General features: G+C 37.6%; 3 protein-coding genes across 7 annotated transcripts; all 3 read right to left on the reverse strand.

Moving 5' to 3' along the window:
* Window positions 1-250: 250 nt before the first annotated feature.
* On the reverse strand, window positions 251-4,051 carry LOC103706308 (calcium-binding protein CBP-like). The gene is made up of 5 exons (XM_008790370.5): window positions 3,501-4,051; window positions 1,153-1,199; window positions 900-1,075; window positions 710-728; window positions 251-572 (listed from the first exon to the last, which is right to left on the reverse strand). Exons 1-5 carry the CDS (start codon window positions 3,955-3,957, stop codon window positions 468-470), a joined length of 804 nt encoding a protein of 267 aa, XP_008788592.3. The 5' UTR covers window positions 3,958-4,051; the 3' UTR covers window positions 251-467.
* Window positions 4,052-6,836: 2,785 nt separating this feature from the next.
* LOC103706306 (putative glucan endo-1,3-beta-glucosidase GVI) lies at window positions 6,837-10,014 on the reverse strand. Its single transcript, XM_008790369.6, has 2 exons — window positions 9,747-10,014; window positions 6,837-7,909 (listed from the first exon to the last, which is right to left on the reverse strand). The coding sequence occupies exons 1-2, from the start codon at window positions 9,823-9,825 to the stop codon at window positions 6,957-6,959; spliced, it is 1,032 nt and encodes a 343-aa protein (XP_008788591.1). The 5' UTR covers window positions 9,826-10,014; the 3' UTR covers window positions 6,837-6,956.
* A 7,420-nt stretch (window positions 10,015-17,434) lies between these two features.
* Window positions 17,435-23,189, reverse strand: LOC103706305 (putative glycerol-3-phosphate dehydrogenase [NAD(+)] 1, cytosolic). 5 transcript variants are annotated; one of them, XM_039124715.3, is made up of 6 exons: window positions 22,978-23,189; window positions 21,922-22,584; window positions 20,847-21,068; window positions 18,294-18,541; window positions 17,947-18,086; window positions 17,435-17,777 (listed from the first exon to the last, which is right to left on the reverse strand). In XM_039124715.3, exons 2-6 carry the CDS (start codon window positions 22,580-22,582, stop codon window positions 17,654-17,656), a joined length of 1,395 nt encoding a protein of 464 aa, XP_038980643.1. In that variant the 5' UTR covers window positions 22,583-22,584; window positions 22,978-23,189; the 3' UTR covers window positions 17,435-17,653. The 5 variants fall into 5 exon arrangements, with proteins under 5 accessions (XP_038980643.1, XP_038980642.1, XP_038980644.1 ...); XM_039124714.3 differs by having other exon boundaries at window positions 23,054-23,188; XM_039124716.3 differs by lacking the exon at window positions 22,978-23,189 and adding an exon at window positions 22,820-22,942.
* Between the last annotated feature and the right edge of the window lie 705 nt (window positions 23,190-23,894).

Below are 23,894 nucleotides of genomic sequence, written 5' to 3' on the forward strand. Positions count from 1 at the left end.
CCATTTGCCTGAGGTTCAATCTGACCATATAAAGCCATCACCAAGCACTGCCATTTTTCTTATCTCATGTCCACAAAGAGATCGCATACAATGCAAACCATCCAAAGGAACAAAGCGAAGCAAGTGCATCATGACACCACATATTTCTTAACTGCCCAAATTGTCTCCGGGTCTTCCGAGCATGCGAGTTAGGGAATGCAAGCCAAACATCAGTATAGTTCTTGCTAGAACTCCAAATCAAGAACAGTAATGAAAAGAGACAAGCTTCTATTGAGAGAAGGATGTAAGCCTGTCCATTTGGTGTTAAAACTTAACATAGCCAAGCATTACAACAGAAAGATCTTATCACCACGGAGCATCAATAAACAGTACCACAACCAACATGACTCAAAGGAAAACAAGGTGGAGAGAGGGTTACGCTAGATAATATGCCAGAAAGAGAACAACGCTTATATACACAGCTTTCTTTATGCAACAAGAAAGGGCAAGACGGTAAGCATGAAAGATTCGTAAGTGAAAGAAGCCGACCCTGTGTACATGGTGTCCTTCTCCTTGAACTTTTCTGTCAGCCCCTGCCGTCCCAACAGTCCAAACAAGAAAAAAATGGAAATACTCAATTCGAGGTCTAAACTATAGAGGACAACAGAAAATTACAATCATCAAAGAAAATTGTGTATATCAGAAATTAACGAATGAATTAATGAATTACCTTAACAGTAAGGCAACATCTGCAAGGCATTCGAAGATAGCACGAGTGAGTCGAAGTGTTAGTAAACCATGTAAAAGATAAACTATAACAGAAAGTAATCCCCACAACATTTCAAGTGTAAGCCTAAATTGCCTTTCCCATGCATATCATGTTAACCACAAATTGATTCAGGAAGAAAAAAAAATCTTACTCAATGAAGTTATCATATTCAATGGCTTTGTTTTTGCCTCCAGATTTATCAAACTTGGACACAAGCAGGTCCAGAACCACCGGTGAAACAGCAAATCCAAGACTTAGAAGAGCTTCTCGTAGCTCTGATGCATCAATCTTACCACTGCGATCCCGATCAAACCTCTCAAAGATGGCCTAGAAAAGTAAAACCTGTGAGCACCAATTAAAATAAGGGCTAGCCTTGTGCAACAAAAGATTCATAGATCTTGTACCCTCCAGTTCTGAAGGCTATAGAACACTGAGGTGAACTCCTTTGGCCCTGCAAAGTAACAAAGTCATACATAACATACTTTACCATGGAGTTGCTAGATGGGAGGGCAAAAGCTATTATTTAGAACAATAGTAAGCAGCATCTGGGTGTAGTTGGGGCTCTAAAGACAGAAGCCCCATTCTTAAAAAAATAATGGCACAATAATCTTGTTTCTATAATTTTAAAAGCCAACCCAGGGGGGTAGAGGAATAGTAGCACAAACAAATATTACCAGAACTGAACTGCCTTAGCTGGTTGGATGGGTAAACCTATGCATCAGCAGCCATGCCAGTCTGCTTCGCTCAAGAGACGAGAAATGCAACCAAACTAGAAAATACCGTGCAATCTAGTGGTCATTTTTGTGAACCATCAAACTGTGCCATTCTCAAAGAACTGCAAGGTTCTTAGCAAATCACTAGTTTGCTGTCAATTTAAAACTAATTCGACTAGACATTTAAGGATGTTGCTGTGCATTCCTATTACCTATTTAAGGACAGGCTCAAAATTGAAATAAAGAACTAAGAATGCTACTGCAAGTTAACAGCTACATATATGGTTTACCAAATCTCCTCTCAAAACAGATGAGTTCTTCCAAATAATAGTCTTTTGCTTTTCAGGTGGGGAGCTCAGCTGAAGATCCCAAATCTGGATTATGTGCTCAATACAATTTTATCATACCATTTATTGAAATGTTGTGTGACTGTGGAATTACTGTTCAAAAGGAAACTTAGCATTTATACATTCCAAGAGGATTATGGTAACTGAAAATTGAAAATGATTATGATTAATCTGATGCAGATATATGCACTGATTCAAGCAAAATCAAACATAAAAGCAACAGCAACAAATGCAAGAGTTGTGGATTTCAATAAATAACTCTGAATCATTCATAAAAATTATTAAGTAGACATATGATTATTCAAGAAGCCATCAGGGACCCGTACTTGTGCAAAATCAGTCAACTTGTCAATTATCTGAAGAGTAATGATACCATAGGCATAAAGTGCCAACTTGCATGAGAGGGAGAGCATTTTGTTTTAATGGTGGATGTCAAATCTTCATTCGTCTGGGGTAGGCACTTACTATCAAAATGTTAAAGGCACCATTTTAAGAATTAAAAAATGCAGGGGCCATTTTGAAGGGCAATGTATCCTCAAACAACAAACAAGAAAGTTTACGGAACCGTCTCAGTAGACAACTTAGTCGCACTATGACTAGACATAGCACCAAACAATAGAATTCCAAGGCTATCAAACATGCTTTTTTTTTGCATGAATACCCTTACCAACTTGCAGCTTACCTGTTTATCTTTGTAAACCACTTTTTGTGCAGCTATACCTCTCTACCTCCTTCTACCATCCACTCACATTCAGTCAACTATAATCGGCTGGGTAAAGACATACCCCACCAGCAAAAGTACCTCCACAAGTGAATTTAGAAGAGCTTTTATGCAAGGTTAGAAGGGTATGTTGCACACTTTGCATCTAAACAAAGTACATAAACGCACAACAACAATAATAATAAATAAATAAATAAATAAATAAAACTCTAGGGTATAAATGGGAAAGAAAATACTGGAGTTCAACCTATCCACAGATACCCACTTATACCTGCCCTTTGAAAGTAAAACCCGTCCTGTGTTTTGATATGCGAAAACCTATCCTTTACACCATATCTGAAGTTGATTGTTTCTCGCGTTAGAGCTTTTCATAGTGATTGTTTTATCAAAAGTGAAGACTTTTATTACCAAAGAAAATAAGTCTCGAGCTTTTTAACATTTTTTGATTTATTTTTTCTGCCTAGGAAAGTAATTTTTGCATATTTAGTTGACTATGAGAAAGTTGCACATCCAGAGTCATTTATGTTTGGTTGAACATCCACTTCTATGAAAATGTTTAATAAAGAAAAGACATTATCTCATTCTATTTAAAAACTTAAAGGTGTTTTTGAAAAAAAATTATCCCAATTTTTAGCTAGTAGAAATTAGAGAACATAGAATTTTTTCTATCAAATGTGGAAATCTTATTTCCATGAGAAAACCACTTTTCTATCTCTCTTCTTTGAAAACTCCAACCAACATGAGACACTTCGATACTTTCCCACGTTCTCTTCCTATGAACCAAACGAGTTCAAATTGTTACAAACCTAGTCACAACCCCAAACCAACAGCGCGGGCATGGTAGCGCCTGACCAGCCAGCGACGCTATTGTGCGCCTAGGGCTCCAGTTCGGCAATTCCAAAGAGGAATCCGGTCATAACATTAGGGTTTCGGAAAGAAGGGGAGACAAGGAGGGGGAAATCAGGGCTCACCTATCTTGCGAATGTTGGTGTTGGTGAAGAGGTACATGAGGAGGTGGACGGTCCGAATGCTGAAGCTCTGATTGTAGGAGGAGAGGACCTTCTGGAGCTCCTTGTCGTCGATGAAGCCGCTCCCGTCGCAGTCCGCCGCCTGGAAGCACGCCACCACGCTGGGATCCGTCCCCGGCGGGAACGCCGACGGCACCAGCGCCGCGAACGGGCTTCCATACGCCCCCGTCGGCGGCGGCGGCGGTGTCTGGTGCTGGTAGTAGCCGCCGCCGCTCCCGTAGCCTCCCTGGCCCTTGCCCTCCTTAGGGGGCTTCTCGCCGGCGGGGTCGTAAGGTGCGGACGGCGATGGTGCGGCGCCGTAGGGATTGGGTGGGGCGCCGTAGGGATTCGGGGGCGCGCCGTAGGGATTCGGGGGGGCGCCGTAAGGGTAGCCGGAACCCGGTGGCGGATACCCCGCCATCTCGAGTCGTGAGTTTTCTTAGGGGCGCGAGAGAGAGAGAGAGGGTTGGGAGAGTTGGAGTATGGAGGCAATCAGTTGCTTTCTGCCAATTGGTTTATATCGAGGAACCAAGAAACTGGCCTTCACTCCGTGATACCGAGTACACTTAAAGTCTTAAACCCAGGCTTGAAATAACGGCCGTTGCAGCGCTCGGATGCAGCAATGTTTCACAATTCGGATCCTATATTAGATTCGTTTGTTCGTGAAATTTTTGATAATATAATGTCTAAAAAAAAAAGTAGTCCATCATGAAAAAAATAATATATTTTAGAATAATTTATATTTAATTGAATATTTTTTTCTCAAAAAATTGTATAAAATACCTATTATTTTTTTAATAAAATAAAAGATATTATTCATGAATTTTGATGACTTAGGTGTATTTTTGGAGAAAAAAACTCATTTCCAACTAGAAATAGTTTTCCTATATCTCCCATATTTTTTTTCTTTTTCATAAAATATAATAATTTTATTCTATGAGAATACTATTTTTTTATTCCTTTTCTTAAAAACTCTATCCAAATAAGAGATATTTATTTATTTTCCATTGACCATTATTCTTTTCCTTCTTTTTCCGCAAACTAAACAAGTCCATCGTGTAAATAATAACAAAAAAAAAGCCGCTATAATATATAATATAAATTGGAAAGTAATCACTATTATAAATTACAAAGAGGTCCACTAGCACCTATTATCAAATAAAACTAATGAACTAAGCTCATTATCATATAATCTAGGACTCTTGGCTTGAATATTGATTTTGCCATTTACGATATAATTTAAAAAATATTTAGCCAATGCGACATGGGTTCAAAATGGATATTGTATTGCGATATAGAAAGCCTGCTCAATCTTTAACTAAATTAGTGTCAACATGAAATCCCCTCAATCGGATGTAGTCTAATTCAATCATAATAAATTATTAAATACTATATAGCTAATTATAATACAAATAGTGATTGCCATTTATATTTGTGCCGCTTCTTTTTAAAGTACTTCTTATTTTAAATTTTTCTACAATTTCCTTTAACAATTCTCTACCATCTAAAATAGTAATAGTATTTTATAAAATGATTATTGATTCAAAAATAATATCTTTTCCTCGTATTGGTCATTATTTTCGTTATAACAAAGCAAAATTATTTTAATATTAAAATTTGAAATTATACATTATGAGATAAATTTGACGGTTTTGTTCGGTCTTTTATAATAGAAAGAATAATGTTGCTATTGACACCTGGCCGGCCGTTCAATTGTGTGTGTGATTACTTTTTTTAAAAATGTACATGAGATTCGATGGGAATGAGAAGCCATCCATCCTGCCTGACAAAAAGGCTGAGCTATGGGCGCATGTAGCTGTAGTTTTCAACTTCCCAAAGTCGCACGTGTCGTGACGCGGAACTTAAGAACGGGGTTAGCCGCAACGGCAAAGTGCGCGTTTCCGTGCGACGGCGAAGACTTCAAAAGAATGGGGACAGTGCGGCAAAAACAACCGCCTCCTCTCCGGCGCCGTCATGCCGACGCATCCATTGGCGTCCGAGATTTTGATCATTAAAGAATAACTTTATATCACCTAGGCGAGATGGGTGCTTCGGATGGCATTTTTTCATAGTGATCGAGTAAATACAGAAGGAGAGATGACAGAGAGATGGATATCTTCTGCTTTGTGATATTCGTATGCTGACAAAAGATTGAGGCATTTTTCAAGCCGGTTATGTGTACCAGGAGGCAAATAGAATCGCAGACTGAATAGCATCCTTCGGAAAGCTTCTCTGAATATATTACATAGCTACCCCTCGATCTCTAAGCCATCTTCTTTTCCTCAACTCTATTGACTGTACTCATGCTAGAGCTATGTACCAAAAAAAAACAAAAAAAACTTTAGATGATAAAATAATTTGATTAGATAATTTTGGCTGCTACTATAAGCTTGTATCAACCCAGAAAGATCCGTTTCAAACATGGGGGACGGTCACCGTAGTTTTATGTGTTCAATTTTACGACTTAAAAGGTGTGGTAGGCCTGACATCTGTCCGTCAACTTGATGCTCCAATGTAGCATTGGCTGTGGATCATACATAGAGATGCTCTAAATTGTGCACAGGACGCAATTTATTGTGTCTTTTAATAGCGGATATCTATAGATGGCATGCCTTCATGGATCTGAACCAACGGTAGGGTGGCTGATGATGCACGGAACTATCAAATAGTCATTTCTTTGTGTGAGGAATAATGTCTAATCTTATGGGCCTCTTTGTCGAAGCAATTTGCTGATCCGAGGTGGCTCGATCCTGACCATTGACTCAAATTGCCGTTCAAACGTTGCTCGGTCCCTAACCGAGCCCAAGCATATTGGGCTGGGTCTCGGTCTGGGTCAGGGTCAGGCTTGATCCCTGCCCAACTCGACTCATTCAGCTAGTGGATTAGGTTTGGGTCCCAATAATGACCCAAAAAGTAACTCGGTTGGGTTCGAGCCTTAACTCTTGACCCGACCAATCTGTGCTAGGTTGGGCTGGGGCCCAACCCAGGTCCAAGCCCATGATGATTATGCCTACATGCAACAGCCAGCCCAGTATATGCCTTACTATTATCAGAACATAATAGATGGCCCATACTTTAGTGGGCGCCTGGCCATTTCGGCCCAATGTCCATTCCTGGTCACAGGCCACGCCTACTAAAACAATTGGATGTGTGCGATCCAAATCCACCTTGTTTAAATCCTTACTGGGCGGCCGTTTTTTTTTATTTTTTTGCTGAGGCGGGTGTTTCAGACAACACACATATCTAATAAAGATAGAAAACAGAATTCCCCATTCCCCAGTCGTCACATTAAACGTCATCAGCATGCAATCCACAAATCTGTTTTTTATTCTTTCATGGCCTACAGCAAAAGGGATGACCTGATACAAACATAAACTTCCTCTACCTAATACTCATCAAGCTATCTGCTTCAAAGGTAACCTAAGAAGAGAAATCAACATGGTAAACTTCAGTCATATCCGGGCGATACAATCCAAAGTTTTGTTCAGTCCCTGCAGGTTTCTGATTCTCATTAAACATAGCAAATAAGTACGTCTCGATCCCCTTCCCCGGCCTCTTGGGTGTCCCTGTCTTATTCAGTGCATAAGCCACCATATTATTGTTATACGTTCTCGCATTGTCCACCGTTGCACCGACGCCACCGCCACCTGACGGCCAACCAGTCTCTGAAACCACAATTTCAACGTTACTTCCTCCAGCCTTCTCCAACGCCGAGTACGTTGCATCCACTATCGCATCAAAGAGGTTGGTGTAGCCCAATTGGCCATCCTTCACCACCACCCCTTGAGCTGTGAATAGAGCGTAATCCAACCGGACTTCGTTGGGGCTGCCGGCGTAGGCGAAGTAGGGATAAGCATTGACAAGAAGTGGATACTTTTGGGCCTCCAAGAATGCTACGATTGGTGCCATGAAGGAACTTGCTGACTCTGAGAATGCACCTTGAGATGGAGGATATGATGTTCCTAGTACTGCTGTTGCCACTGCTGTTGTAACTGGAATTGAAATATTGGCAGCTTTCACTGCAGCATCAAGGTTTTGCATGGCAGGGAGGACGTGGCTTGCAAGGTCACCAGGGATGACTTCGTTTCCAGCATTTATGTAGCGGAAATTAACAGAATTTGCAAAAGGGATTACATTGGTTTGCACCCAATTGGTGGCATAGGATTGATTGCTAGCGAGACTCTGGAGATCTTGATTGTATGTTCCTAGGATGACTTCAATTTTGGAACCCTCAAGAGCTTTTAGAGCATTGAGGTCAGGGTTGAAAATTCGAAGCTTTTCGACATTTCTTGAGGTGTAGAGGGCAACCACCTTGTCAGGTGTTGGAAGGTTATTGCCCAGCATTCCATAGTTCACACCAATGCCTTGGGCTCCTGCATTCATCATTAGCATATTGTTAAATAACCAATTTATCTCGAAAACTTAGGTTGATAGAAAAAAAGGATCAACAATATATATCAGGCTAGCTTAACGGTACAAATTAACTATAAGTACTATTGGTAAACTTCACACCAAATTAAATAAAATTTCTTCTTTTTTTATATAAATGAGTTAAAATTGCCTTTGGTTGCGTAACATGAGCTACATCCAAATGGGGGAAAAAGTATAATAGTTTAAAAAAGAACAGCAAAAATGAGAAGAAAACTAAAATTTTGTATTGTCTAATTACGATATAGAAAGCAGAGGTCCTTTTCAAAAAAAAGAATATATCTAATTCAGATCGGATTTGGATGGAAATTTTTGTATCTATTACTAAAACTTGCGATGATTTTAGAAAGAGATATGGTCGGGTAATATCTACATATTTTAGTGCTAGTTCAGGAGAATTGCTAATGGAGGTCGCAATTGCTCTACAAGTGAGGGTAGAGCTGAGGTCAGTGATGATCTTAGTGATAACAAAAGACAGCGACCTCCATCAGCAAAAGTGCTTGGGGTTCTACTTTTTGACATTTTTCAGGCCGGAAATCTAGATTTAGGATATAATCCTATGACTACAAGTCATTGACAAAAAACAAGCGTATACAATCACTTGTCGCCTTGCAGAGAACAAGAAGCAAACTTGCATCACCCTTGAAAAGCCAGAATTGGCGTCAATTGTACGATAAAAGAAATTTGACCTTTGTTTTAGCACAAGCCCAATTTCTTTTGCCTTTTGCTTCCTCAGCGACAAAAATTGCCCACATATTAAGGCTTTACCAAGGAATCAGATGTCACAGACTGCCTTGGTCCATTATACGAATTAATGCCTTGTTTTTTTTTAATCCTTATAACAATGGATGATAATGAGAAATTTTAATCATCCAAACAAACAAACAGACAAGATTAAAATCATCAATGATCCCAAAAACATACCATATAACCATTTGGTCTTGATAGGAACTATCCATTATTACACAGCAAATGACGTCATATTACACCTATTGTGTGGGATTTGATTTGATTATATGCAATATATATTTTACATTCTTGATGCATATTGTGTGGGATTTGATTCTGTCATATTATGCGGGATTTGATTCTGTACAATATGTATTTTCTATTCTTGATGCATATTATGTGGGATTTGATTCTGTCATATTATGTGAGATTTGATTCTGTACAATATGTATTTTCCATTCTTGATAGATATTGTGTGGGATTTGATTTTCTTTTTTTGTATATATATATATATATGGTTGTTCATGCCACATGAATAATACAGAAAATTTCTTTCCTTTAGTGCCTCTCCTCTCGTTACCACTTTTATCACGTCATTTCTTTGCTCTATTACAGCCAAAATCTAGTATAATTTTCTCTACAAAATTAATATTGGCATAGCAATTTATATTGAACTAGATCTCAACTATGTCAAACCCTTTCTTATAACTATTATCATGTATAAAGCAGGCATCTATTAGCGTTATTTATATTTTATATATATATATATATATTATTAACAAATCCATGACAAAGTGTTCCAACAGTTGGATACCACCCCTCATGCTATCTGTATACAAATTGCTTAGCTTCTCAGCATTTCAGGGGTAATAATATGCATAAAATAAGCGTAGAGAATAATCACATGAAGCTTGGAAAGCAATAAAAGTAGAGAGACAGAGAGCTACGATGAACAACTAGTCGTATCATATACAATTGTGCCGTACCAATAGGAGAAAGATGTTTTACCTCGAAAAAAGAAAAAAGAAAAAAAAAAAGATGTCAACGGAATACCTGCAAGAGTACCGAAACTGAAGCTGGATGCGAGAAGCCACAGAACAAAAATACTACAAAGAAATCCGCCGTGATCCATAGTCACAAATCTCTGATCTCTCTCTCCCCCTCCCTCCCTCTTTCTCCCTCTCTCTCTCTCTCTCTCTCTCTCTCTCTCTCTCTCTCTGTGTGTGTGTGTGTGTGGGTGTGCCTATTGCTTACTAAAAATGGACACAAAATACTGGGGCTAGGGAGAGAGAGAGAGAGAGATTTATGTCAATGAGTTTGCTCGTAGGTCGCTCAAAGAAAACCTTTTATAGGGCCAGCAAGTAAAACTGCTCACCAAGAAAAACTATTGTATTCACTCCCCGCCGTCAACCTTTTCCAAGCGGGCAAGTAGAACTACCCACCAAAATATAGAACGCCTCCATCTCCAACATCCGCCTTGGTGGTCGACTAGAGCGAGTCATATGGTTCCAAACAAGGTTCGCTATACCGATTCGAATCGAATGGTTTAGAACATACCATATCGTCCACACCGGTTTGGTACTGCTACCTAGTATGGATAGTGTACTGATATTCGATATGCCAAAAAAATTCCATATCATACCGTACTATACCGATATTATGCTAATATGGTATCGGTATAGAGTCCGGTACTGAAATGGTAAACTCTGGTTCCAAGTATATATATATATTATTGGCACCAATCCTGGATATGTTCTTTCACCAAAGGACCGGGCCAGGTCCAAATCCAATAGGCCAAAAAAATATATATATAGCACCAGAGAGTGCCTACATTCGGAAGCGTGGTCAAATGTTAGGTAGTGGTTGGCCGGATTTAGTTGAATTTCCATGACGGTCTTCATGTGAGAGACATCAGCGAAGACTTTGTCCAAATGTGAATGCATAGTGAGATTATTGGCTCCCTAGATGTCTGCACTGTTGGGATTCATGGCAATTGTTGCCAATATTAGTGCGTCCCCTAATGGGTTAATGCCATGTAGCCTAATTGTGAAAGGATCCAAATTTGCCTAGATAAAACTAACAAAGAACAAAAACTCTCTTGCAGGACTTTGCTCGCACAATTTCTATTTACTTGGAATTTTAAATTATTCTTACATTTCTATTTTGATTTCCTATAGATATTTATTAGGTTAGATCCTATGTCGGTAGCAAAACATTTCATTTGTTCGCAAGATTCCTAAAATATAAAATATAAACAAAAATAAAGTTTTTCTAATTGTATACTAAGCTAGGAAGGAGAAGGAAGAAAAAAGAGCAGCTTATCCGCGAGCTGCCTCCATCCATCTCTAATACTCTAATGACAACCAAATCCTGCCCCTATAAAAAGAAGTCAACTTGTAACACATCGCCATCATCTTATGTCGCAGCGATCATATTAGCACAGAAGATGCCAAGACAAATAGTAGGTTGCATACAGACCACCATTTCATTATATCCCGAATAGCATATGAACAGGACTTTAAAAAAGGGAAACTCCAATTTGGATTTGGTGAACCATGAAGCTTATCAGCTTTATATTCATTATGATGGCTATAGATATATTTTTTTTTCCCATGCTTGACGTGGAGAATAAACTGACTCTAGACAGATTGGAATTAGATAAGCACACAAACAAGGATAACAGCTAATACAATTGGTAAGGTTGCTATCTGCTCGGTGCGGGTAGGGATAAAGATGACCAAAACTGAGGTGTTTTGGAGGTGTTATCTACGGTTTATTTGGATCCTACCCTTTTCTTATCTCAATCAAATTAAACATATATTAAGGCATGCAAGAGGTTGAGACAAGTTAGATAAACCGTTTGGAAGATCTCATACTGTAGTTTCATACCATACTTTTAGCTTCATTCAGCAAGCCTACATATATTTCATATTCATTAATGATTAATTGTGTAATTATTAGCAACTATCTCAAGAGAATGAGCTCGATTAATTTAATACATTAAATATAAGCAACAATTGTGGAGCGGCTGGATTGTGACCTCAGCATTGTTAACCTTTTGGTTTTGTTTAATTCATGTTGCAAGTAGAGAGCTCATGACCATTGCTGATTTGCCGTATTAATACATAGAACTCTCTACTGAGCCTACCATGCTATCAGGGGCGGCCCAAAACATTTGGGAGCCTAAGGCGAACTTATTAGGAAAGGCCTTTTTTTTTTTAAATGATGAAAAAATTTTAATAAGTATAAAATACTTTAAAATTTTATTTAAAAATAACTCGTATAGCTTTTTGAGATGCAAAATTACTAATCAAATTTTTATAGTTCTATTGTTAATTCTTGAGTTGAATTTAATGTGGTTTTTTCTTTGTTTGTGACAACAAATCTATCTAGAGCTCCTTTTTGAGATTGAATGTGTTTATCAATTTTTCTTTTCTTTTTGAGTTTTTCATATCCACATTCATATTTTCTATTAGACATTTTAATATAAAAATAATATTATCAAATAAAGTAATTAAAAAAACACCACAAACAAATTAAGATATAAAAAAGTCGAAAATGATAAAATTTAATTGTGTCAAAAAAAACAAACTAAGATTCCGACAAGTAGTGCCGAACTTGATGGGGAGAAGAGGCCAAATAGTGCCAAACTCGGCGGCGAGAAAAGGCCGAGCCGCCGAAATCACAACCAACCTACAATTGGACCAAAAAAAATAATTATAGTGTCTCTAACTTAATTAAATCAAAATTAATTGGACCAAAAAATTAATCAATTGGCCATATATTTTCTGGCCTTTTTTCATTATTGTATAACATTAAATACAATAAGCCAATAACAACAACGATGGCATATGAAAGAAATCCTCTTTATATACAATTGCTCGGTGCTCACAGAACTATTAGATAATAAAATAACAATTAACAAATACTTCCATGTGAAATAGTAATTAGTGAATAGTGATTAGTCAATAGAAAACTCACCACTGCGGCGCTGCCTGGGATTTGGCCTTTGGGAATTGGGATGCTAACGGAGGAGCCGACGAGGCCGGAGCTACGGAGCGGCGAAGCCCGGAGGTCGGAGGAGCCAAGGACGGCGAGGAGAGCTAGATCTGGACTCTGGAGCAGGGGCGGCCCAAGAGCTAGAGTTTAGAGAGGAGATCTGGCCGGCGGCTCGCCACTCACTACCGTGACGGCGTCGCCAGGTTCTTGCCTTCTTGGAGCCGGAGGAGAACGGTGGCCTTTAGAAGTTTAGAGGCTAGAGCGGAGCCGAGGAGCCGGAGCCTGGAGCCTGGAGGCCGGAGGCTGGAGGTCGGAGGAGCCGAGGACAGCGAGCAGAGCTGGAGAGGAGATCCGGACTCCGGAGTCCGAAGCAGGGGCGGTCGAGCCTCAAGCCGTCGACGGTCGAGCCTCCCGGCTGCCGGCAGAGAAGGGAACTAGGGAGAGGAGAACTGAAGGTACGCTCCTTTTTTTCGCTTTGAAGGGTTCAGCCGTTTAGCAAAAAAAAAAAAGCATCAGTGGAGAAGGGGAGAGAGTCGGAGAGAAGGGGGAGGATCGTTGCCTCTCTCAGCTGTCGTAGGCTCATAGCCATGCCCATCTACCAGCTGTAGCCTGTAGACTCTCAGCTGTCTGTCGTTGCCTCATCGGGGAGATGGGGCTTGGGGACGCACTGTAGCGGGCCAGCAGCGGAGCCGTCGCCCGTCACCCTGCTACTCTGCCAGCTTTCGGATGTGAAAGCTCAAAAAAAAAAAATCTCTCCACGAGTCCACGGGCAGAGCGGGGCGGGGGCCTTCCATGAGCCGGGGGCCTTAGGCGACCGCCTCGGTTGCCTAAGGCTCGAGCCGGCACTGCATGCTATACTAGTACCATACCGAGCTTCGGTATGGTACAAGTATAGAACCAACTTGTACTAGGCGGAACTCATCAATGTCATACCAACCCCGAATCCAGTTTTGGGCGATACCAGATCAAACCGTAAAAACAAAAGATCTCCTAGTCCAATGTCGATACTGTATCATATTGGACATACCGTACTATTTTGGTACAAAACTCAACTTGGGTACAAAATATCTTGATGAAGACATTATTTAGATGACTATTTTTTGGTTGGATATATTTGGGAGATTCCCCTCAAGGCAAAATAAACAATATTGAAAAAATTGTGTTTTTTAATAGAGGGCGAAGAATAGATTCCAAGTAATTGAAGAAGGTTTGCCTTTCTGAGGTTGGGTGTGCCATTGATATCTTGGTAGAGGATATTCCCTTGAAGTGTCTTCAATTCTAATCATGGGGAATTTTAGTGGTAAGTTTGGCTGTTCTTCTTAGCTTAAATGGTTCGTGTAGGGCTGGCCCCATTATGTGGCCCAGAGTGGGTGCAAGTTGGAGCTGCCATGGCTTATAGCTAGAGCAATAGGAGGGGGCTCCGATAAGAGAACAGTCAGGATAACGAGCGCTCCACCCGCCATGCAGGCGACAGGAGCAGCAGGTAAGTGCTTGGTTGTTTTGTTATGGGGTTCCGATAAAGATGCCTAGATATGGTGGACGAAATAAATAAAATCCTATTAAGATATAAGAAAATAATAAAAAAAAATCACGATCTAATTAAAGGAATGAAGAAATTTCTACAATCTGATTAACTTAAATTTTTTAAACAAATATTAGAAAATCGAGAGATTGGAGGAAGTAGAGCCTAAATCTCTGGCGGAAGTAGAGCCTAAATCTCTCTTTTTTTTATTAATAATGATAAAATTGGGTTACAAGACTTCTATTTATACTATTTAGTTCTGTCTTTATATGGTCTTGGCCATATCCCTCTTTTATATAAAAGAGATCACAACTTTTGATAGAAATGATCAATAGAAATAATTATGAAAAATTAAAAATTCTATAAGATGTAGATGTTAACTTCTATATTAATTTTCTGTTCAACCACTTACACTTAATTTTTCTCAAATTACAAGATATGCTTGTTCAAAGTCCTTCCTAAAAAAGAAATTCTAACTTTGATCAACTCATTTCGACGCCCGAATAATGGAATTTGCTCTTGATTGCTCAGTACGCTGGACCTTTTAAAATTAGCATCACAATGTAGAGCCCGAGAAATTTTCAAATTTAAAAAAGAAGAAAGAAAAAATCGTGGACATATTGACAAAGTTAAATACCATTTAAGAGGGCATAAACATCCCTCCAAAGAAAGAGGCGGGTGTCATGGTATTTGTATGACATTATCACACACACATGCACTGAAAAATGGAATACTGCTAGGTGTGTGTTATTATTTCTGAGTTCTAATTTTCTAGCTGTGGTATTAATATATATATAATTTATATTTCTTGTTTGAATAATTCTTGCAGACCTACCTGGTTTCAACCTTGGGGAGCATAATTCCAGATACATGATATACTTGCTACAGTAGTTCTTATCCTTCTTGACATTCTACAAAACTATATCTCAATCATTACATCTATTTTACCAAAAAATAATTATATCTATAACATGAGGATTCTAATAAAAAAAAGACATGCTATACATGTCTAGTTGTAAACTCTGCTGGTTCTTTTATCTATCTATCTATCTATCTATCTATATATATATATATATATAAACTTAGGTTCCAAGTTTGAAAGAAGGAAGAATCTGATTTAGGAGTCAAGGGTGGATTAACTAACACAACAAAACCCAACTCAACTTCATTTTAAATTATAATATTTTAAAATATGATTAGTTGCTAGACCATATAAAGTCTAATGATAAGCTCCCACCTAACTTATTGAGGATTTCAAAGACCCAGGAAGCCAAAAGCTTCAGGGGATATGAGTCTGTCCCACTCAACATAGGGACATCCCATCACGGTATTGCATTCTTGTCCATGATAATATTTCTGACCAATGACCATCCAATGGTAGAAATATGCACCATAGTCATGGCTTGTCTTAGTGAGCTGAAACCCTAGACCCACCACTCCAAGCTACTAATTTACCATTGGCTAATAATATCTATAATTGTTTTAGGATCATCTATTTCAGGTCTAAGATGAGCAAAAATCATGGCAAGTGGATTGGATTGACCCGCCTCTGATACACAACTGATTTGAAATTAATCCAGTTTGATCCAAATTAAAGTTATTCGAATTATACTTGAATTCAAAAAACATAATCCATCTCATATATAAATTGGATTTCTACAACTGAATTTCCAATCTACCGAGAACCAAATCGAAAACTAGTGTTTTATATATTTCAGAACCCTTCTTGAATATAAAAAATTGATTTTTATAACATATTAGTTGATATTTTTTTATAATATCCGAAATCATATATTATAATATAATCAGATAATTAATTTATATACATTTATCATAATTTATTTGCCAATTATTTTAATTTAATTTGACTAGAAGATCAATCCGATCTCAAAAAAATTAGGTTGGATTTGATCTCACTTTTAATTTAATTTAATTTAAATACATATTAAATCTGGGTTGTGCCCATCAAAAAAATAAGGTTGGATTTGATCTAAATTTTAATTTAATTTAATTTAAATATATATTAAATCCTCCCAATCTTCTTGATGATTTGATGACATTCTTAGCTTTAGTTCGCGAATGTTAGAAATTTTGAGAAATTCATCTTTTAGTGGATTTTAAAGTAGATTTATTGTTGGTAATCTTTCTTGGGGAAGTTTATGGCATTTAGGTTTCTCAGGGAGTTAATGCTTAAGTTGTCTATTAACGTTCATTCTGCAAATTCTGGATCATGGAATATTTGAGAGCAAAGAAGCTGCTTTATGTAACACAAATACTATAACAAAAATCAGAACTTTGAGCATCTGTGTTAGTAACTCATTGAATGAATTTTCAGTTTCAGGAAATTTTGTTATGTAATTATTATCAGTGCACAAAAGAAGTGTCTGCGTTTCTTAGACTGGATGATCAAAATATTTAATGTACAATAGCCATATTATTCATACTTATGATGAAGTATTTCCACCTTAATCTGAGAAACCTATTTTTGTGGATTGATTGTGAAGAAATATATGCTTTGACTAAAGGCTGATGGCGGTAGAAACAGACGAGTGTGGCACGTAAAAAGCCAAATGGAATCAGTCATATGTGGGGAGTATTCCCGATCGATATCATATTTATTGATATATTAATACAAAAAATGAGGGGAAAACATCTACTTTGATTATTATTTTTTTGTTTTTTTTATTAGAACTATGAATGTTGACACTGAGAGCAAGGTCTGCCATATCAGCATGCATCGACAGTACCCTACCATATCAGTAAGGTACCGATATGGTACCGAGATTTGGTTTGGTATATAAGTCGAACCGGTCCAAATCGAGCAAAACCAACCCATACCACTAAGTTTTGAGCAGAAGCATGACCAAAAGTAATTAAAAAAAAAAAAAAAAGGCCGAAACTATCTTGCATACTATACCGACTATACCATACTAAACTGGTAACGTACAGGTATGATACCTAATGCCGAAATTGCGAACCTCGACAGAGGCTTAGATATAATTGAGAGTTTTATGAGGTTGTATATGAGTATCTTCTCAAGAATTTGGGCTATATAATGGCTGCTGGAAGATCCATTCATAGTAAATAATTTGTTGGGATTCTGTAATGAACTTGTTGCACCAAATTGTAAAGTTTGATAACCTATTTTTGGGCAGAGCCTTGTACCACTCATGGGCTTGCAACTCAAATGAATCACAAAAGTTATTCAACACATCTTACATGACTGAAACTTTGGGTTCTACCATGACTGTCTCAATGTGGCTTAATAAATAATGGCCTAAACAATATGCACAAAATTTCACTAACTGTGAAGTGTGCTTACCAATAGATACTTTATATGCCGCAGCTCTAACAAGCCCATTACAAATTGAAATAATAACATGCATGACATAAATCTCCTTCGAATCACATGGTAACTCGAATAAGAGAAGATTCTCGATCAAGGTTGGCCAAGAAGTGACGGTCTGTAGAGAGCATGGCTCTGCCCCATCTCAATCCGTTCGCGAGGATCATACATGGCCTCATCTCTTAATGCCTGAAGAATTGCCTTTGGTGGAAGTTCCCTGCACAAGCAAACATGCTGAATTTTACAGAAATGTAGTTTAAACTAGCATCCTAAGTATTGAAACATATTTCCAGCATTGAAAGGAATAACCATGTACTGTAACAGATAAACATGCATACAAACTATCTAAATAAAATCACACAAGAGAAATATGTTTTAACCTTAACCTTTTTATTAATATCTTGTAAAGTGTTTTCAGGATGGGGCACAGCTCAACAGGAGCAACAGGCTTGTTTTCTTCAGGATGTAACACATTCAAGCTCGATTCACTTAGGAGTTCATAAAACGCATCGACAGCAGAGACACCCTGAAAAGATCAAAATAAGGATTTTCAGACAGGTGGCTTGGTAAAAGGCATACACATTCTATAAGAAACCACTAACCACAGCAAATCCCGTGAGATCTAATAACCTAAATCTTAAGTTTTGCGCACACATGATATGTGCAGTAAGGTTACTGTTTTGTGCTATACTGCTCGAGAGAAAGCATAGAGCACAAGAATCAAGAGACACACCTGAATAGTCCCTTTTCCTTTGATACTATCACCCATGTCCAGACTCAGCTCCCCCTTGGCTAGCATCTGCCCATACCAAGCGTTGCGACCTTTCAACAAGGTTACGTAGGTGTCCGCAAGCAATGGACCAGCAAGTTTCTCCGGTTCTTCTGCCAATAGGTGTGTGATGAATATCATTTCAGATGTGCAGTGTGCGAAATATACTGATTTGCTAGTCGCACTCTCATTGGTTAGAGCCGCTACCATCCCTGATGAAGAAATGCAGTGAGGTAAAGAATCGACTTAAAGGGAGGGGAAAAAAGAGATAGCAAGGCAAACAATTACACTTCCAACAATGCAACAGCTAAAAGCTTCTCACAAAAATGAATTACCTCTTCCCAGAAAAAGGTAATACATATGATGATGAGAAAATGCAGAAGAAGGAACTTAAATCAATATGCTTATATCCCCTACATAAACTGAAAAAAGTGGCATTAAGACATCTGTAAATATGAAACTGAAGGAATTTCCAATATGCCCAAAACTTTCTTTCCACAAGATGCAAGATATAGTATACAATCAAACCCCGCCACATTGAACATAACCCTTCAGGAGCTTGGCAGTGCTACAACTTGCTTTATTCAGTAGACTCAAGCAAATCTACAATGCAGTAGGGATCTCGATCAGAGAAACAGAATTACAGATAACCTACAACCAGATTTATCGTGGATCAGACTCCAGCAGAACCATCTAGAAAAAAGAACTCAGACAGAGTAAACATCATCTAAGAATCCAACCATTACATGTAACTTGCCATAATGCAATCAACAAAATGTTGCCTCTATAGAATCATATATTTTCATGGTAAAATACCAAACTACCAAATTTATGACAAATTTCCAGGACTTACATTATTGACGTTATGATCAAATACATACATAGGTTGAGAAATAAGGTTTAATCAACATATTGAACTACTGCTAGTATATTTGGTATCCATAGAACCTCCAATTCAAATACATCTACAAGGTTGAAAAGACAAAATTCCAGTTCAACATAGCCATGAAAGATTAGATCAGAGAATTTAATCATAATAAACAGGCCAAATTTCATATATTTTCAGCTGCATTCCATGCAAGTGATAGATTTGGAGTTTAGAACCTATTTTTGGTAACAAAGGTTTATGAAGTGGGACTTCAATTCCAATTCCTTTTCTTTTGTAGTACAACTATGCCTCGTCAACAAAATATTTTAGAAATCACCCAGCAGAAACAACTTTAACTATTCTTCATAAGGGATCAGGAATGCTCCTGAATTATTGATGATCTGTTCTAGGTTGCGGTTGACCTTGTATATCAATTGTTAGAAAGAAGATTTGCCATATTAATAATGCCATTTTATATAGTTAACAGCCTATTCAGGAAACACCCCTGCTGATGGCATCAAGTAGATGAAAAGGTCAACTTTCCATGTTGTGCATCTAATTTCAACATTTTAACCTAATGCATACAGCATTTTCGTCTGATATCAGCTCTTCATGTCTCAATAATGTCCAAGTCAAGTATATTAAACCATTTATCATGTAATATCATAAAAGAAGACTCAAAAATGTTTACAGTTAACAATCTACAACAAGTTAATGCCAGATGTTGAAATATAACTATGTAAAAAGGTTGTGCCAAATAAAAATATGACATACCAGAAAATGTTGTGCCAAATAATGCCAGACATTGAAATACGCTAATCAAAGTTACAGAATGCCAACACATTATGTTCAATATCTGATATGCCCAATATTGCAAGATACTCAGTGGACAAAATATCTCAAACTATGAGATATTGTGGTCGAGGTTTTCTTTGACTACAGATGGTGTTCAGGTATCTATTGTGAAAAGTTGTGCAAACAATTTATATGACAAGGAGCCAGAATGAGGTGAGGCCCTGAACTATTCAACAATTGCATAATGAAATAGAGAAATCTCAAGTTTTGTATTATCTTAAACTTTCTGGGTGAGAATGGAAAGAATAATTGAAAAGTTTTCAATAATTCTTAATTTTTCCCTTAGCCAGATGGTTCTCAAATTATTTTGGTAAACAAACTAATTCAGAAATACTCCATATAAGCAATTTATTCACAAATTTTATGATCTATTCGCAAAAGTATTCACAACAAATCAAAGACACCATTATGAATTAAAATTTAATGCTGGTGCTACACATTGTCACCAGCGGGTTTAGTTTCGTGTTTGTTTATTGTTCTTACCTCTCCTATTCTTGCTTTCATGTGAATAAGTATATAAATATTTCATTATCTTTCTTTGCTTTATTTTTGTTAATATTTTTGTATTTTTTAACTATTTGAATTCTTTCTGAACTTGTGCCAAATTTTCTGGATATTTTTTGAGTTCCAAATGTTCACCTCAAGCCAGTTTTTCCAGAATCCCAAACTTGTGACTATATTAATGAGATGCTCACAGAAATAAATCAATGTTTAAATTGCATTGCTTAAGCTTTTAAAACTACTCGTATTCATCACTTTACCACAGAAATAGCAAGGTAACAAAAATCTATTACCAGCGCCAATAGCGTACACATTCTTCAGTCCTCCCATGACCTCATGTGTGACAAGATCACTGTTGTCCCACACAATGAAATGTGGCTGCCTCAAAAACTTAGCAAGGGGTTTCCTCCACTTATTAGCTCCACATATTCGAGCGTTAGCATATTCCTTGTTATAAATCTCCGAAGCAATATTTGGGCCTCCAAGATACAGAATGTTCTCGATTGGAACCCCAGCTGCAAGGCAGACAAGTGCATAGAAGAAACCAACATGATTGTAAGTTGTAACATACCTGAAGGAAAAATGGTCTCAAAGGTACAAGAAATATCCAAAACTACACCAGGTGCAGAAAATAACATTAATAATGCAAATAAAATAATCACAGAAATGTTAATAATAACAGAAAAACATTTTTTCCCTAAAAAATGGAGGATGTATAGTTTGTTGAAGATAAAACACACATACACAAGCACTCAAACAAAGCAGAAAGAAAAAAATTTTGTTAACTATAATCCAAAAAAACATATTAATATCCATTAGTAGTCTTGTGATCCAAAAGATGAACAATATTGAAGGGAAACAAAAATACTAATAGCCAGCAGTTTCTTCAATCATAACATAGGACATTTTCATCTGTTTCTGATGAGAGTTATTAAAAAATATTGGCATCTACCGTATTGTAATAAATCATGACAAGATAGGGATGCAAACCATTTTGATTTCCCTCAATGAACATCTATTTTGTTCTAGAATGGCATCTTTCATAGTCAGTTAACTCTAAAAATTTGATTAACTCTACATTGTGTTCCTTTATTTCTAATATTATATATATATATAAAAGTTCACTAGCATTTCAGGTATAGTTTTAACAAAGAAAAAATAGTGGCATGATAGAATTTGAAAACTTGGTGTTTCAACACTATATATCCAGAGCAGTTGAAGTTCCAAATATGTCAATTATATTTTTCTTGCATGCGATAAAGCCAACAACCTATGAATAACATTGAGCAGCAATCAATCTGTATATGATGTGATCATTGAGCTGGTAATGAACTAACATGCATAAATGGTTGAGGAGAAAAACCTTACTTGCATGGCTAATCATCTGAGTAGGAGTTATTATACGTGGAACCGGATCTAGATCTGCCTCTATGCCCTTTGCCAAAGATATAATAATAGGAACCCTAATCCTCTCCTTCCAATACCTACTGATCTCCTCAAACATCTCGCGTGTCTCTGTCGATGGCAAACCATTCACCACAATGTCTGCATCCCAGACTGCCTCCTGCAAATTAGTCACAACCTTCAGTGGACAAAGCGGTGTGTCAATCATGTTCAAGCAGAAGCCATCCCTTAAAATTTCATCTGCATAGAGTGTGCGATCCCCGAGCCTCGCCTCAACATATTTCAAGTAAGCACATCGCTGGATCAAACGCCTTAAGACATCCTCCCTTGAATTGATCACCTCAAACAGATGCTCTGCGGTAGACCTGTCAACAGATCTCCCAGGCCTTCTCCATATTCTTATCTGGACCTTATCGCGGAAGTGGCCATAGGCATCCTGCAGAAGGGCAGCAAAGGCACTGCCCCAAGCACCAGCACCAATGCCAACAACCTTTAGCAGATTGCCTTCTGATTTGCCGAGCAGCCGACGGAGCTCGTCGAGCTTCTCCTCCACACCATTGGAGTAGTGAACAGACCCATTAGAGTGAGGAGGAGACCTGTGGGCTCCTTCTACACTGCCAACCATCTCTGTTCAAGCAAAACAGTGAACACACACCACAAACTTTCACAATTTTAAGATGAATGATTACTCAAAACAAATCCACTACAAGGAAAAAGACTCCCCCCCGCCCCGCTTTAATGCTTCTCACCAGAAAAATCTTTCCTTTTCCTTTACTTTTTTTTTAAAAACTTTTCTTTCTCTCTTCCCAATATAAACATAAAATTTATCAAAAAAGACCAGATACGAAATCAAATGCAAAACCTCATAAGAACTCAAAAAGTATCGAATTTTGACAAGAGAAACTTCCTTCGACCCCTGCGAGTGGAACAATCCAAAGCAAACAATCTTAAATCGCGTTCTCACAGGGGCCTTTTTCCCTCACACACACAAATTTTTCTTAACCTGCATCAAATTCCTACCGAAACGAAAGCCGAAAACGCCCAGCGATCAATTCACACGCAACTTTGAACCGACGTCGGGTTTTGGTCATCTAACCTCAACGAACGCGAAGAACCGCCCTTCACTTTGGCTTCCGTGTCAGAAGCTCCAAGAGCCGACGCTTCTCTTTGGCTCGGGCCCTTTTCTTTCTCTCTCTCCACTGTTCTCTGGTTTTTTCCCGCGGAGTTTAACCGAAAGCAAATTGGTTGGGAGAGGGGGAGTAGGTGGGCGCCTTCAAATTCCTGTACAAATGGAAAGCGAAAGAAATTGAAGTTCGGAAAGCGGAGGCTTTGACGAGTTCCGATGGGACGTGAAAATGGGAATTGCGATGGGTGGGGAAAGGAACAAAAATTATATTGGGCGCCTTGGACTACGTTATGGGCCTCTTATTTTGTTCCATCTTAAACAAAATTTATTAATTTTATAATTTAAAAAAATATAAAATAATTAATTATTTGATATATATTATCTGGCCATAAAAAGTATATTTTAAAAATTATAAATTAATTTATCTAAAAATATATATTGAATCTTGTAACTCTTGTTAAGTATGTATCAGATAAGTTTATACTATGTATCAGAAAGTTAACGAGTGTGTATCATTAGCTATGTAGTGTGCATTGGTAAATATGATATTCTAAAAACTATGTATTACTTTGTTTAAAATTATGTATTGAGTTGTTATATAAATAATTTATTAAGTATATATTATTTGTCCGTGTACTATATATTAGTAAACACCATATTCTATAGATTATGTATCAATTTATCTATATATATATATATATATTTAATTGCTAAATAACTAATTTATTTAGTGTATTATTTGGTATTTTTTATTTTTTTAAATCACGAAACAAACAACTGCATCGAAGGTATTTATGACTTTTGAATATTT

The sequence above is a fragment of the Phoenix dactylifera genome, chromosome 8 (genome assembly GCF_051530095.1).
Source record: "Phoenix dactylifera cultivar Ajwa chromosome 8, Ajwa_hap1_PhDact_Kaust_v1.1, whole genome shotgun sequence".
In the NCBI taxonomy this organism is placed as follows: Eukaryota; Viridiplantae; Streptophyta; class Magnoliopsida; order Arecales; family Arecaceae; genus Phoenix; species Phoenix dactylifera.